Source organism: Girardinichthys multiradiatus, chromosome 4, assembly GCF_021462225.1.
Source record: "Girardinichthys multiradiatus isolate DD_20200921_A chromosome 4, DD_fGirMul_XY1, whole genome shotgun sequence".
NCBI lineage: Eukaryota > Metazoa > Chordata > Actinopteri > Cyprinodontiformes > Goodeidae > Girardinichthys > Girardinichthys multiradiatus.
The window spans coordinates 34,484,390-34,498,657 of NC_061797.1; the positions used below are offsets into that span (position 1 = coordinate 34,484,390).

Sequence of the window (14,268 nt, forward strand, 5' to 3'; positions counted from 1 at the left end):
CTGTCCTCTCATTCGCCTCCATGCTCTCACTACCTCCCTATGTGGCTTCTTGTTCCTCCCTGTTGAATGGGACACTTCCTAGAAATCCCAGCACGTTTTCTTGTTTTCCTGCCCAGTTCTGAGAGTCCGTGTGTGTGTGTGTGTTTGTGTGTGTGTGTGTGTGTGTGTGTGTGTGTGTGTGTGTGTGTGTGTGTGTGTGTGTGTGTGTGTGTGTGTGTGTGTGTGTGTGTGTGTGGATAAAACTTGTTAGTTAATGACTCCATCGATCAAACTCTGCTGCCACTGCACACATACATTACATTGCATAACTGTGGACCATGTGACCATTCACTTGACAGTGCCTGATGAACACACACACACACACACACACACACACACACACTATCTCCTGCCAATGCTTTAAGGAGGCCCAGAATACCAAACAGAATCAGAACCAAATAGCTCTGGGTGTAACTTGAGCGAGGTGTTTCTTGAAAACTTTAAGCAACAAGAAAAAGCTAAGAGACTAAGCTGAGACGAAGCTCCATAAGGTAAAGAACTTTTTCTTTCTTAAGAGTGAAAACTGGTTTATTACAGAATGATTTAAAAAGTCCTGAAAACATATTAAGAAACTGTTTTAAAAAAAAAAGTTCCACTGCAGAGTTTTACGTTTGAACAGAGAATAAAAAACATTTTGAAAGGGGTCAGATTTTTTACACATGTTTATCTACAACACTACAATAAGCAAGCCTCCTAAACAGTTCTTATACAAATTTACAGGTACTATATACATACACTGTTAAAGAAATAAAAACAAACGTAAAAATCTACAGTTTATGGTGTGCATTTTTTTATGAATCCTAAAACAATAAACTCATAAACTGTTAGACAGAGGACGTTTCCTATTGACTGCCGAACTGCGAAATATAGATATATATGTATATGTACTTCTTTGCACAAAGAAAACTTTCTTTAGTTTAATTTTGAGTTCTGGATGATCAGAGAAATTATCCAACTTTTATGAAGAGCCAGCTGGCATTTTACATTAGTTACTACAACCTGCTGAGGCATTACATTAGACTAAGAGGGACATTTCAGTCTTTTTGTCTAACTTATGGCAAGACAGAGAATTTAATTAAATAAAAGACACAGTAGAGTCCACACCATTTGTGCACAGCTATCGTAAATACCAAAGATTGAGATAATTGTAAAGCTCCTTATGCAAAGAACTTAATGTCTCTTTCATATTGTGGATGGTGCTTACAGTTAAAGTCAGAAAAGCAAGTTGTTCCATACATTATGTTCAATTTTAAATTATGAGATGTACTAATTTCACTACAGCAATAAAATAGTGCAGAACCAGAATGTGCTAAGAAAAAAAACACATAACCCTTGTTTCTGTTTGCATGTTGACCGCTTCACTAAAGACGCAATGTATGAATGTGGATGCCTTCAAGCTGCATGAATGTCAATGCTATTCTTGTCTCGTAGTCACATACTAGACTTATGTTTCTTCTTAATAGTAACATGATCTTGCTCTTCTCTTCGATGTATGTACAGCATGTACCTTATGTGTAATTTGAAGATTTAGTTTGCACAGACGTGCTTGTTTTTTTTAACCAGTGTTGTAATATTGCCACATAGTGTCCCTTAACTTAATAATAGAATACTGATGCTGATATAAACCAAGCAGCCATAAATATATCAATCAGGTTAAATAAGTTAACAGTGTATAACACAAAATCTCCTCTGAGAAGCGTTTTCTTTGTTGCATACCAGCCAAAACTTTGCAATATATGTTTTAGTAAAATGTTTGTTTTAGGATGTAAAATCCACATTTAAAATAAATTAACTTACTCTTTGTTCTATCTCATTTAGTAATAAACCATCTCAATAGATCTCTACCAGATTTCTGCCAGCAGTTTCTACAGTTTAACAGGGAAAAAGACAAAGTCTTTTTTTCTCTAAAGGGAACTTTACATTAAATAGAAATAATTTTTGAGTAATCATCTTATTTGTTTACGAAATTGTTTTTTGCAATCATTCTTATGACTACTTTCTAATGTTATTTTATTTCATTTACTTACTTTTACACCACTTTGAACAAATTTAAATGCAAAACACAGCATAAATAGTGTCTAATATATTCATTAGATGTATTAAAACGTGCATTTAATACATGTGTTTAAAGATTCAGGAATGGGTCAAAGCATTGCATCTGAGAAAAAAGATAATGCATTTACCATTTGAAAAAAAAAAACACCCAGAAAATCCATCAAAAACATTGCAGAATCTGCTGCTCTAATGCCAGGATGCTCACAAAGCAAATCACAATCAACTTATATTTAGGTCTTTCTAAACCCCAACTCATAACTTTTTTAATGTTTTTTAGCTTATGTTAATTATTGATAGTTCATTTATAAAACCATTGAGGTAAGAAAACCAGTATTGGATTAGTATGTCAAGCCATAAACTGAGGACTAAGTGTGGGTCAGTAATCAAGCTAAAAAAAGGTTGTAAAAATGGTTATTGTTTCAAAACCTGTACATTATTCCATCATACCATTCCCATGCGTCTGTTCCATCTTAATGAAATGTCATAAATAGAACTGGAGTGATCAGTTTTCCTTGTAAACTGTATGTAGAACAGAGTAACACAATGCTGCTGTGTTGCTGCACACTGCCAGTTATATAGCTAAAAGTAGACTCTGACACGTTTCTCTTGCTTACAAGAAAAGTAGTTCTGACTGTTTGAAAATATTTCCAGTTGTGAAAAAAGTGTTAAGTGTTAAAAGAGTTAGGCCACATATGGATTTTGCTAAGGCTGGAACAGCGCTAAATGGAACTAAGCTTGGGATCCACTTGGGTTGTCCAGATACAACCGTTGAGGGGTGATGGTGGCAGCAGTGGTTTGCCAGTTCAAACTTTGAGCTTGGGCAAGACACTTCACCTGCCTTGCCTGCTGATGGTGGTCAGAGGCTCGCTTCTGTCAGTCGGCCCCAGGGCAGCTGTGGCTACAATGTAGCTTACCATTGTCAGTGTGTGAAAGTGTGTATGAATGGCCGAATGACTGATTGTAGTTTAAAGCGCTTTGGGGTCTCTGGGGACTTGAACAACCTGTGAGCAATTCCATAGGGGGCCCATTTCTCAGCGTTTTTTCTAACCATGTGGGCATCATATGTACATGTTTTAAAAAAAAAAACAGAATTTCTATATTTGTTATACAGTGTGCTTGAGTCTTGTGCCAAAATCAAAATAACAATAAATAAATGTTCTAGATATCATTATTATAACTGCAATAATAGTACATTATATTATTTTAGCAGCAGAAGAAATTGTTTCTTTTTTCTTCAATTAAAATCAGTTACACCATGTAATGCATTTCTGCAAATTTACTCCTTATCATCATCTGTACATTTCTGTTTGAAATAATATTTTATTCAAATTGTATTATTCAACTGTAAACCATGTAACACACTGCCCCCTGCAGTGCATTTTGCCTAAGTAAGCCAAAAACAATATTTATTCTTGGCGTAAATAATAATTAACACGACACAAAATACAACAGTGATTTTTAAAAGGGAAATATTCCATAAACAACAATGTATGACATCAGCAGCAGCTCAGCCAATAAGCTCCCTGCGTGATCTCTGCTCCGAGGCGGATGGAGGAATATTTCAGCTTGAAGAAGCAACCTTCAGCAGACAGAGGATCTATGATCAGATTTCAGGGAGACTGAATGATGCAGAACGTCACCGATGATGTTTGATTTGGAGACTGACACGCATTAACGCTGCTGACTGAGTGAAAGGATTGGATGGCGGAAAGAACCCCGAGCGAAGAGCTGCGTCAATAAATAATGTAAGCAGAGAAAGGATGGCTATTAAAGGCTGTTACACACCACAGATTTCACTGTTCTTCACCACAGCTTCCGCTGAGCTGAGCTTCTAAACCTAATTGAATGCAGTTAGGTTGACTGATGGTTGCAGAGCCTCTTCTATCTGTGTGTGTATTTGTACTGATGTTTATATATCGACACGCAGACCACGCATCGCACTACTTTACTCACCAACCCCGTGTAGATGCAACGTGCCGCTTTTTTTCTGCTGTGCGCTCTGCGGGTTCATCTGATGGTGTTGTGTGAAGACATCTTTATTAACATCCTAATAAAACTATTGCATACCTTGGTGATCTTCATAGTTAATTGTTGCTGATTTGGGTGTAGCAGAGAGCAGTCTTGGAGTGTCAAACTCCAGCTTCTAAGTGACCTCATTCTCACCTCACTGTTTATTGAGGTGAAAAGGGACAGAGTGGCTTCATTTTAAGCCTTAGAGAAGAGTATGTGCTCATTTTTAACTGACACAATGCACTGAAGGTATATTTTCCACATGTAAACTTTTGTTCGTGTTTTTTTTTCAAAGCATTTTCCAGAATGGGACACGAAAATGTCTATGGCTTGTGTGGTGATTGGCTATTACATAAAGGAGGGACAGTTTGATTGGCTGTGAAAGAGGGGTGTGATGACAGAATGGCAAAGTCTCTGATTGTGCGTCAATAGGACTTCTTTTCTTTTTGCTTTTCAGTCACACTTAAACGTTTTAGATCATCAAATACATTTTAATATCATACAAAAATAACCAGAGTAAATACACAATACATTTTTCAGATGATGATTTTATTTATAAGTTAGTATAAACTGTCCACACAAACCCAGCCCTATGTGAAAAGGCTTCTAAACTTATAAACTAGTTGTGGTCCATTTTTTGCCAAAAAGAGCCTTTAAGCCTTTAACTGGTTAGGAGTGTTTTACATCATTGTGGAAAAATTTTGGCCCACTCTTCTTTGAAGAATTGTTTTAAGGTGGTCTACTGGAGACCTTTCAAGCACGAAAGGTTTGTTTAAGGTCATGCCACAGCAGCTGGATCTGATTTAAGTGTAGACTTTAACTAGACCAGTCTAAAACCTATTTACCTTTTTTGTAGCTATTCAGAGCTTTAGGGTTAACCATTGTCTTGCTGCATAAACCAGCATAAAACAGGGACACTTGAGCTTAAGGTCATCAGTGGATGGCTACAGGATCTTTTGTTCGGGACCAAAATGTATTGTTCCATCAGTTATGGCAAGTAATGCATGTTCTGAAGCAGCCCCATACCATCACACTGCCACCATCATTTTTGACTCTCAATATGATGTTCTTTTTCTGAAATTCTATGTTAGTTTGATGCTACTGTAGATGTAACATGACTCACATCATCCAAAAGTTTCACTTCTGTTTCATCAGTCTACAGAATATTTTCCCAAACATTTTGGCGATCATCTAGATGTTCTGGGCAAATATGAGGTGCGTCTTTGTGTTCTTTTTGGTCAGCAGTAGTTTTGGCCTTTGAACTCTCCCATGGATTCCATTTTTTCCCAGGCTCTATCTTATTGTAGGATCCTGATCACTGACCTTAACTGAGACACATTAGGCCTGCATTATTTGGTGTTGTTCTGGGTTCTTTTGTAACCTCCTGGATGAGTCAGCAATGCTTTCATGGGGTAATTTTGTTGTGCCGGACACTCTTGGGAAGGTTTACTGCTATTCCATGTTTTCTCCATTTGTGGATAATGTCTCTCACTACACAGGAGTCACAAAGCCTTCATAATGCCCTTACTGTTCTTTTAGCCTACTTCCTGTTGGCAGAGAGGTCATTTTTCAGTGATGTATTGATTCTATGTGTAAGACAGCAATTAGACCTTGGGGTGGCTTATTGACCTCTTTCCAAAAATATTTAGTTTCACTATTAATTCAGGATTTAACAAGGGAAGTGATTACTTTTAACCAAGTGACCAGGTTAGTTTAAGTTATTATTTGAAAACTATATCTTGTATTTATTCAGGTTGTTCTTGTCTGATGTTGAAATGTGCCATCTGAAACACTGTAGACAAAAGAACAAAAACAATAGGCATGGGGAACACCTTTTTTACAGCTCTGCAAATACAAACATCAGTTGTGTCAGGATTAAACTTTGTGACAAGGCATTAAGTAAATTTGGAGAATCTAGTCAGCAGCAGAGTAATTCAAGCTTGAGTTATCTGTAAACTGATTGCAGTTAAGAGCTAGACAGGATCAGGATCTGAATGGCAGCTAGCTTCTGCAATAACCTGTGGCTGTGAAAGCTTGTGTTTATCTTTGTGAGATTGCAGTGATTGAGCAATGTTGACTGTAAAAGTAAAACACAGAGTATTCATGAAATGACACGTTCTCATTTTATTGCTCCAGAGACAAACGGAATGAACAAGGAAATGAGAATGAGGCAAACGGTCAAGCAGTTGTACAATCAGTGCCAAACAAACCCAATCCCAGTTCGTGAGCCGCAAGTCATGCCCAACATATCAACATGTTTATCCAGATTACAGAAAAACATCTATGTTCCAGAGTAATTTCTAGCCACTTATGTCTCAACAATGTTAGAAATATCCATCTTACCATTTTTACAAGTTACAGTATTCATGAATAAATTGTTCATTGTGTTTATCGGTTTGCTGAAACAATCTTTTGTCACAGTGGTACATTCGAACATCCTGCAATGAGTGACTTGTAGGCCTGCTGATCAGCAGAAGCTTCTCAAACTGTGATTGTTTTTAAAATATCATCCTTATAATCAGTGTTTCAACATGGCTTTCAGTAACACGAAGCCATCTGTCCCCTAAGGGGTGCTGCACTGTGTCTGTCTGTGTGCTCGCAACAGTGTCTGAGTCAACACACCTACCTAAGATTTAACATATTCTATGTGATTGAGACAGTTGTCTCCATTCTGCTAATCCATTTGTTACATTTTTTATCCTAGATTTCACTGAGCTCGTTTTTGCTACGTCTTAGTTTCTGCTTAGCTTCTGCAATTGCTTTCCTATTTTGTTTCCTCTGTTGGTGTTTAGTGTTAATTGTGTGTTTTGCGACATACATCCTTGACAGATTTGCTTGTTCTAGGACTGAAATGTAAAAATATTATCAAAATCTTAACATCTTAAATGAAAATTGCAATTTTCATGTAAACTTGAAGAAAATATCCTCCAATTATCAGGCTTATTATTGTTAACTGTACAATTGTTACTGTAAAATGCAAAAAATGTAAAAAAAACAAAAACATGATTATTAGAAGTAAGGTGTATTGTGAAAAAAAATGATAATACAATAAAGACATTTCTGTTAGTTTTATGGGTATGTGAATGTTTGTTATGCAAAATGGTGACAGTCAAATATTTGCAATGAAATGATGGTATAACAGTCCTGACAGGTAGATCTGCCTTTGTTTACTGTGTTCTCTTGCATCATATCTGCAGTTGCTCCTAAGTATAAGGCAACATTGCTGCAGGGTTTTCTAGTGTGCTGTACTGACTAGTCTGTCATAGAGTAAAGCAGAAACAAAAGTAAGAAAAAAAAAACTTGTGAATGGAATAAAGGCCTTTTGTGTATAAAATGTCAAAATGATATCTCCATGGTTCTGTTACTTGAGTATTTTTAATATTTGTCTGGTTTTTAAATGTGCTCAGTTGTTCTCTTTAAAAGAGACTCCATTACAACACAGTGGTTGCATTTTTCTGTCTTTGCTTGCATCTGCTGCAATGTTTTGGCAATCTTTAAAGATTTAAAGGTTCTGGATCATAAAGGCATCCTCGGTCTCTTAGGGTTAATGTTGTCCTTGATAGACTGTATTTGCTCTACAAAAAGGAGGAGACATTTGAAATATCTATTTTTAGCATCTTTCCACTAAGATAAGAACATCTAAAAACAATATTTCCATGCACAGACATCAGTCAGACCAACGAACATACCCCTCACCCAGCGGCACCACAAAAGTGGAGAAAAGAATGTGAAAACTGTGTTTTCAACAACTAGTTCACTAGCATAATGTGATGGGATCCCAGTTTGGTCTAATATTGTCTTACGTTAAAGGCATGAACCATGAGGAACTCCCTTTCTAATTGACAAATCAGAGAAATATTATGTACATCTTTGTCTCCAGTTACAGACCATGAACTATGTGGGTCAGCTGGCAGGTCAGGTGTTCGTGCAGGTCAAGGAGCTGTACAGAGGCCTCAACCCTGCGACGCTGTCGGGATGCATAGACGTCATCGTGGTCCGGCAGCCCGACGGCTCCCTGCAGTGCTCCCCGTTCCACGTCCGCTTCGGAAAGATGGGTGTACTGCAGTCCCGTGAGAAAGTGGTGGGTGATCTCTCTCTGTGCACATTTGCTTCTAACTGTGTTTCCAGCATGTTGTCACTTAGAGTTAGTATATACAGGGGTTGGACAATGAAACTGAAACACCTGTCATTTTAGTGTGGGAGGTTTCATGGCTAAATTGGACCAGCCTGGTAGCCAGTCTTCATTGATTGCACATTGCACCAGTAAGAGCAGAGTGTGAAGGTTCAATTAGCAGGGTAAGAGCACAGTTTTGCTCAAAATATTGAAATGCCCACAACATTATGGGTGACATACCAGAGTTCAAAAGAGGACAAATTGTTGGTGCACGTCTTGCTGGTGCATCTGTGACCTAGACAGCAAGTCTTTGTGATGTATCAAGAGCCACGGTATCCAGGGTAATGTCAGCATACCACCAAGAAGGACGAACCACATCCAACAGGATTAACTGTGGACGCAAGAGGAAGCTGTCTGAAAGGGATGTTCGGGTGCTAACCCGGATTGTATCCAAAAAACATAAAACCACGGCTGCCCAAATCACGGCAGAATTAAATGTGCACCTCAACTCTCCTGTTTCCACCAGCACTGTCCGTCGGGAGCTCCACAGGGTCAATATACATGGCCAGGCTGCTATAGCCAAACCTTTGGTCACTCATGCCAATGCCAAACATCGGTTTCAATGGTGCAAGGAGCGCAAATCTTGGGCTGTGGACAATGAGAAATATGTATTGTTCTCTGATGAGTCCACCTTTACTGTTTTCCCCACATCCAGGAGAGTTACGGTGTGGAGAAGCCCCAAAGAAGCGTACCACCCAGACTGTTGCATGCCCAGAGTGAAGCATGGGGGTGGATCAGTGATGGTTTGGGCTGCCATATCATGGCATTCCCTTGGCCCAATACTTGTGCTAGATGGGCGCGTCACTGCCAAGGACTACCGAACCATTCTTGAGGACCATGTGCATCCAATGGTTCAAACATTGTATCCTGAAGGCGGTGACGTGTATCAGGATGAAAATGCACCAAAAAACACAGCAAGACTGGTGAAAGATTGGTTTGATGAGCATGAAAGTGAAGTTGAACATCTCCCATGGCCTGCACAGTCACCAGATCTAAATATTATTGAGCCACTTTGGGGTGTTTTGGAGGAGCGAGTCAGGAAACGTTTTCCTCCACCAGTATCACGTAGTGACCTGGCCACTATCCTGCAAGAAGAATGGCTTAAAATCCCTCTGACCACTGTGCAGGACTTGTATATGTCATTCCCAAGATGAATTGACGCTGTATTGGCCGCAAAAGGAGGCCCTACACCATACTAATAAATTATTGTGGTCTAAAACCAGGTGTTTCAGTTTTATTGTCCAACTTCTGTATGTACACAAGGTCAATAATGTGAATGTCAGGGTTTGTTGCTCTAGCATGTGTAGTTGTAAAAAAAGCAAGATTCTCTTCTATGTTTAAAAATCATTCTTTAAACATTTAAAATATTTGTATTTAAAGAATAGTTGCATTGTAAAATGTAAAAAAAAAAAGACATTGCATTTTAACATTTATTGACAAGTAAATGTTCAGTACCATTTTATCAAGTAACGGATTACATTAAGGGACTTCATGCTCCTTGATTTTGTTTTCACATTTTGTAATGTTACAACCCCAAACTTCAATATATTTTAATGGGGTTGTATATTATTCACCTGAGTAAACTTGTTTGGAACAGGCTGATGAGCAACATATTTGTTTTGTCTCACAGGTGGACATAGAAATTAATGGAGAGCCAGTGGGTTTGCACATGAAGCTGGGAGAGAATGGAGAAGCCTTCTTCGTCAAAGAGACAGATAACATTCTGGTAGGTAATGACTGGCGTTTTCATTACTGCAGGTCAATAAACACATGCAATTATAGCGCAGAACATAACGCTTAAGGTAAACAATCAAAAATAAAATACAGATAACTGTGTTTTATTCTTGCCCTCTTTTACATCTTTAACTTCTGCTGGTTTTACAACTTACTATTTAATGTGCCGCTACAAGTCATTATTTTAATTGTCAGGCTTAAATTGCGGTTTTTCCTGCCCAGACAAGCCTGGAAAATCCAGAAATGAATCTTTAGGAATTTGTCGTCTACAAAACAGTGAAAAAGGAAATGCTATCTAAAGCTATTTATCATCTTTACATTTGATTATTCCAAATGTTTTGTTAATGTTTGCACAGTGTTTGTTTTGCTTGAATAGGGTAAAATTTTGGATTTTATATAAGAAGCATAAAGAAGGGCCTTAGCCCAAGGAAGAATAATAACATTATTTTCTTACCCAACAACTGAGGGAGTATTTTTGAGTTTGAGATGAGACATAATTGTCCAAGAGTACGGGACAGACACTCGGGGGGTCCAGTTGACTTTGATGATCACCCTGGAAGAAAAATAATACAGATAGTAAAAAACAATCAACATCTTATACTGGTTTATCTAAAAACACCCCACAAGTGGTCTTAGACATTTGAAGATGTCACTCTGCAGCAGTAAATCTATATGGTTCCTCAGCTGGGCTACATTGTTTCATGTTACATGTTTTAGCTTAAATATTTCCTTACACAACATCAGGGAAATAATGACATAGGCCTGTCAAAAACTTCATACATAGCTTTTTTATATATATACAGTACAGACCCAAAGTTTGGACACACCTTCTCATTCAAAGAGTTGTTTTTATTTTCATGACTATGAATATTGTAGCTTCACACTGAAGGCATCAAAACTATGAATTAACACATGTGGAATTATATACTGAACAAAAAAGTGTGAAACAACTGAAAATATGTCTTATATTCTAGGTTTTTCAAAGTAGCCACTTTTTGCTTTGATTACTGCTACGCACACTCTTGGCATTCTGTTGATGAGCTTCAAGAGGAAGTCACCTGAAATGGTTTTCACTTCACAGGTGTGCCCTGTCAGGTTTAATAAGTGGGATTTCAAGCCTTATAAATGGGGTTGGGACCATCAGTTGTGTTGTGCAGGAGGTGGATACAGTACACAGCTGATAGTCCTACTGAATAAACTGTTAGAATTTGTATTATGGCAAGAAAAAAGCAACTGAGTAAAGAAAACCGAGTGGCCATCATTACTTTAAGAAATGAAGGTCAGTCAGTCCGAACAATTGGGAAAACTTTGAAAGTGTCCCCAAGTGCAGTCGCAAAACCCATCAGGCGCTACAAAGAAACTGGCTCACATGGAAAGGAAGACCAACAGTCGCCTCTGCTGCGGATGATAAGTTCATCCGAGTCACCAGCCTCAGAAATCGCAGGTTAACAGCAGCTCAGATTAGAGAACAAGTCAATGCCACACAGAGTTCTAGCAGCAGACACATCTCTAGAACAACTGTTAAGAGGAGACTGTGTGAATCAGGCCTTCGTGGTAAAATAGCTGCTAGGAAACCACTGCTGAGGTCAGGCAACAAGCAGAAGAGACTTGTTTGGGCTAAAGAACACAAGGAATGGACATTAGACCAGTGGAAATATGTGCTTTGGTCTGATGAGTCCAAGTTTGAGATCTTTGGTTCCAACTACCATGTCTTTGTGCGGCGCAGAAGAGGTGAACGGATGGACTCTACATGCCTGGTTCCCACCATGAAGCATGGAGGAGGAGGTGTGATGGTGTGGGGGTGCTTTGCTAGTGACACTGTTGGGGATTTATTCAAAATTGAAGGCATATTGAACCAGCATGGCTACCACAGCATCTTGCAGCGGCATGCTATTCCATCCAGTTTGCGTTTAGTTGGACCATCATTTATTTTTCAACAGGACAATGACCCCAAACACACCTCCAGGTTGTGTAAGGGCTATTTGACCAAGAAGGAGAGTGATGGGGTGCTGCGCCAGACGACCTGGCCTCCACAGTCACCGGACGTGAACCCAATCGAGATGGTTTGGGGTGAGTTGGAACGCAGAGTGAAGGTAAAAGGGGCAACAAGTGCTAAGCATCTCTGGGAACTCCTTCAAGACTGTTGGAAAACCATTTCAGGTGACTACCTCTTGAAGCTCATCAACAGAATACCAAGAGTGTGTGGAGCAGTAATCAAAGCAAAAGGTGGCTACTTTGAAGAACCTAGAATATAAGACATATTTTCAGTTGTTTCACACTTTTTTGTTCAGTATATAATTCCACATGTGTTAATTCATAGTTTTGATGCCTTCAGTTTGAAGCTACAATATTCATAGTCATGAAAATAAAGACAACACTTTGAATGAGAAGGTGTGTCCAAACTTTTGGTCTGTACTGTATATATTCCTTTGGATCATCCAGATCTACATGCACTGGCTTGAGCAGGGGGACCTTGCGTGCGTAGCAGGCTTTTAATCCATGGAGTTGAATTTGGACTTGGAGTTTGTTTGATCGAGTGAGTGGACAGGTGTCTTTTGTACAGATAACGGATTCAAACAGGTGCAGTTAACACAGGTAATGAGTGGAGAACAGGAGGGCTTCTTAAAGAAGCACTAACTAAGAATAACTTCTTTCTTTATATTCCATCACTCATGGTTGAAGAGTACCTATGATAAAAATTAAAGACTTCTACATGCTTTGCAGGTGGGAAAACCTGCAAAATCGGCAGTGTATCAAATACTTGTTCTACCCACTGTATGTTTGCGTGTAAAAATAGCAAAATATGTGATTACAACATAGCATATGAGTCACTAAAAGGCCAGCTGGGGGCCACCAAAAGCCTTTAAGTTCTCATACAGTAAAAATGTCACATCATATTTTGTTGCTGCCTTTTATTTTGGAAAAAAAACTGTAGCACTCAATTGTTTTTCAAAATGTTAGATTTAAAAGAGTTTAATATTTCTAATAAATTTAAATGATTCAACAAAACATTTATCTTTATTTAGGTTTTAAGACAATTGACATACAGTATTCGGCCCCCTTGAACGTTTTCCACAGTTCAGGCTTCAGACATAAAGATATAAAATTCAAATTTTTTGTGAAGAATCAACAGCAAGTGGGACACAATTGTGAAGTGGAATGAAATTTATTGGATGTGTCAAACTTTTTTAACAAATAAAAAACTGAAAAGTGGGGCGTGCAATATTATTTGGCCCCTTTCCTTTCAGTGCAGCAAACTCACTCCAGAAGTTCAGTGAGGATCTCTGAATGATCCAATGTTGTCCCAAATGACTGATGATGATAAATAGAATCCACCTGTGTGTAATCAAGTCTCCGTATAAATGCACCTGCTCTATGATAGTCTCAGGGTTCTGTTCAAAGCGCAGAGAGCATCATGAAGACCAAGGAACACACCAGGCAGGTCCGAGATACTGTTGTGGAGACGTTTAAAGCCGGATTTGGATACAAAAAGATTTCCCAAGCTTTAAACATCCGAAGGAGCACTGTGCAAGCAATCATATTGAAATGGAAGGAGTATCAGACCACTGCAAATCTACCAAGACCCGGCCGTCCCTCTAAACTTTCATCTCGAACAAGGAGAAGACTGATCAGAGATGCAGCCAAGAGGCCCATGATCACTCTGGATGAACTGCAGAGATCTACAGCTGAGGTGGGAGAGTCTGTCCATAGGACAACAATCAGTCGTACACTGCACAAATCTGGCCTTTATGGAAGAGTGGTAAGAAGAAATCCATATCTCAAAGATATCCATAAAAAGTCTTGTTTAAAGTTTGCCACAAGCCACCTGGGAGACACACCAAACATGTGGAAGAAGGTGCTCTGGTCAGATGAAACCAAAATCGAACTGTTTGGCCACAATGCAAAACGATATATTTGGCGTAAAAGCAACACAGCTCATCACCCTGAACACACCATCCCCACTGTCAAACATGGTGGTGGCAGCATCATGGTTTGGGCCTGCTTTTCGTCAGCAGGGACAGGGAAGATGGTCAAAATTGATGGGAAGATGGATGGGGCCAAATACAAGACCATTCTGGAAGAAAACCTGTTGGAGTCTGCAAGAGACCTGAGACTGGATGGAGATTTATCTTCCAGCAAGACAATGATCCAAAACATAAAGCTAAATCTACAATGGAATGGTTCACAGATAAACGTATCCAGGTGTTGGAATGGCCAAGTCAAAGTCCAGACCTGAATCCAATCGAGAATCTGTG

At 38.8% G+C, this 14,268-nt stretch overlaps 1 protein-coding gene across 7 annotated transcripts in view; it reads left to right on the forward strand.

Moving 5' to 3' along the window:
• Positions 1-401: 401 nt before the first annotated feature.
• lpin1a (lipin 1a) overlaps positions 402-14,268 on the forward strand; it is a 32,585-nt gene continuing 18,718 nt past the window's right edge. For 5 of the 7 annotated variants that reach the window (XM_047363800.1, XM_047363804.1, XM_047363805.1 and 2 more), the window contains exons 1-3: positions 3,633-3,839; positions 7,985-8,185; positions 9,909-10,004. In XM_047363800.1, coding sequence (XP_047219756.1) covers positions 7,994-8,185; positions 9,909-10,004 — 288 coding nt within the window. In that variant the 5' untranslated portion in view covers positions 3,633-3,839; positions 7,985-7,993. Of the gene's footprint in view, positions 531-3,632; positions 3,840-7,984; positions 8,186-9,908; positions 10,005-14,268 lie in introns of those variants that run through there. The other 2 variants (XM_047363801.1, XM_047363806.1) reach the window with 2 other exon arrangements.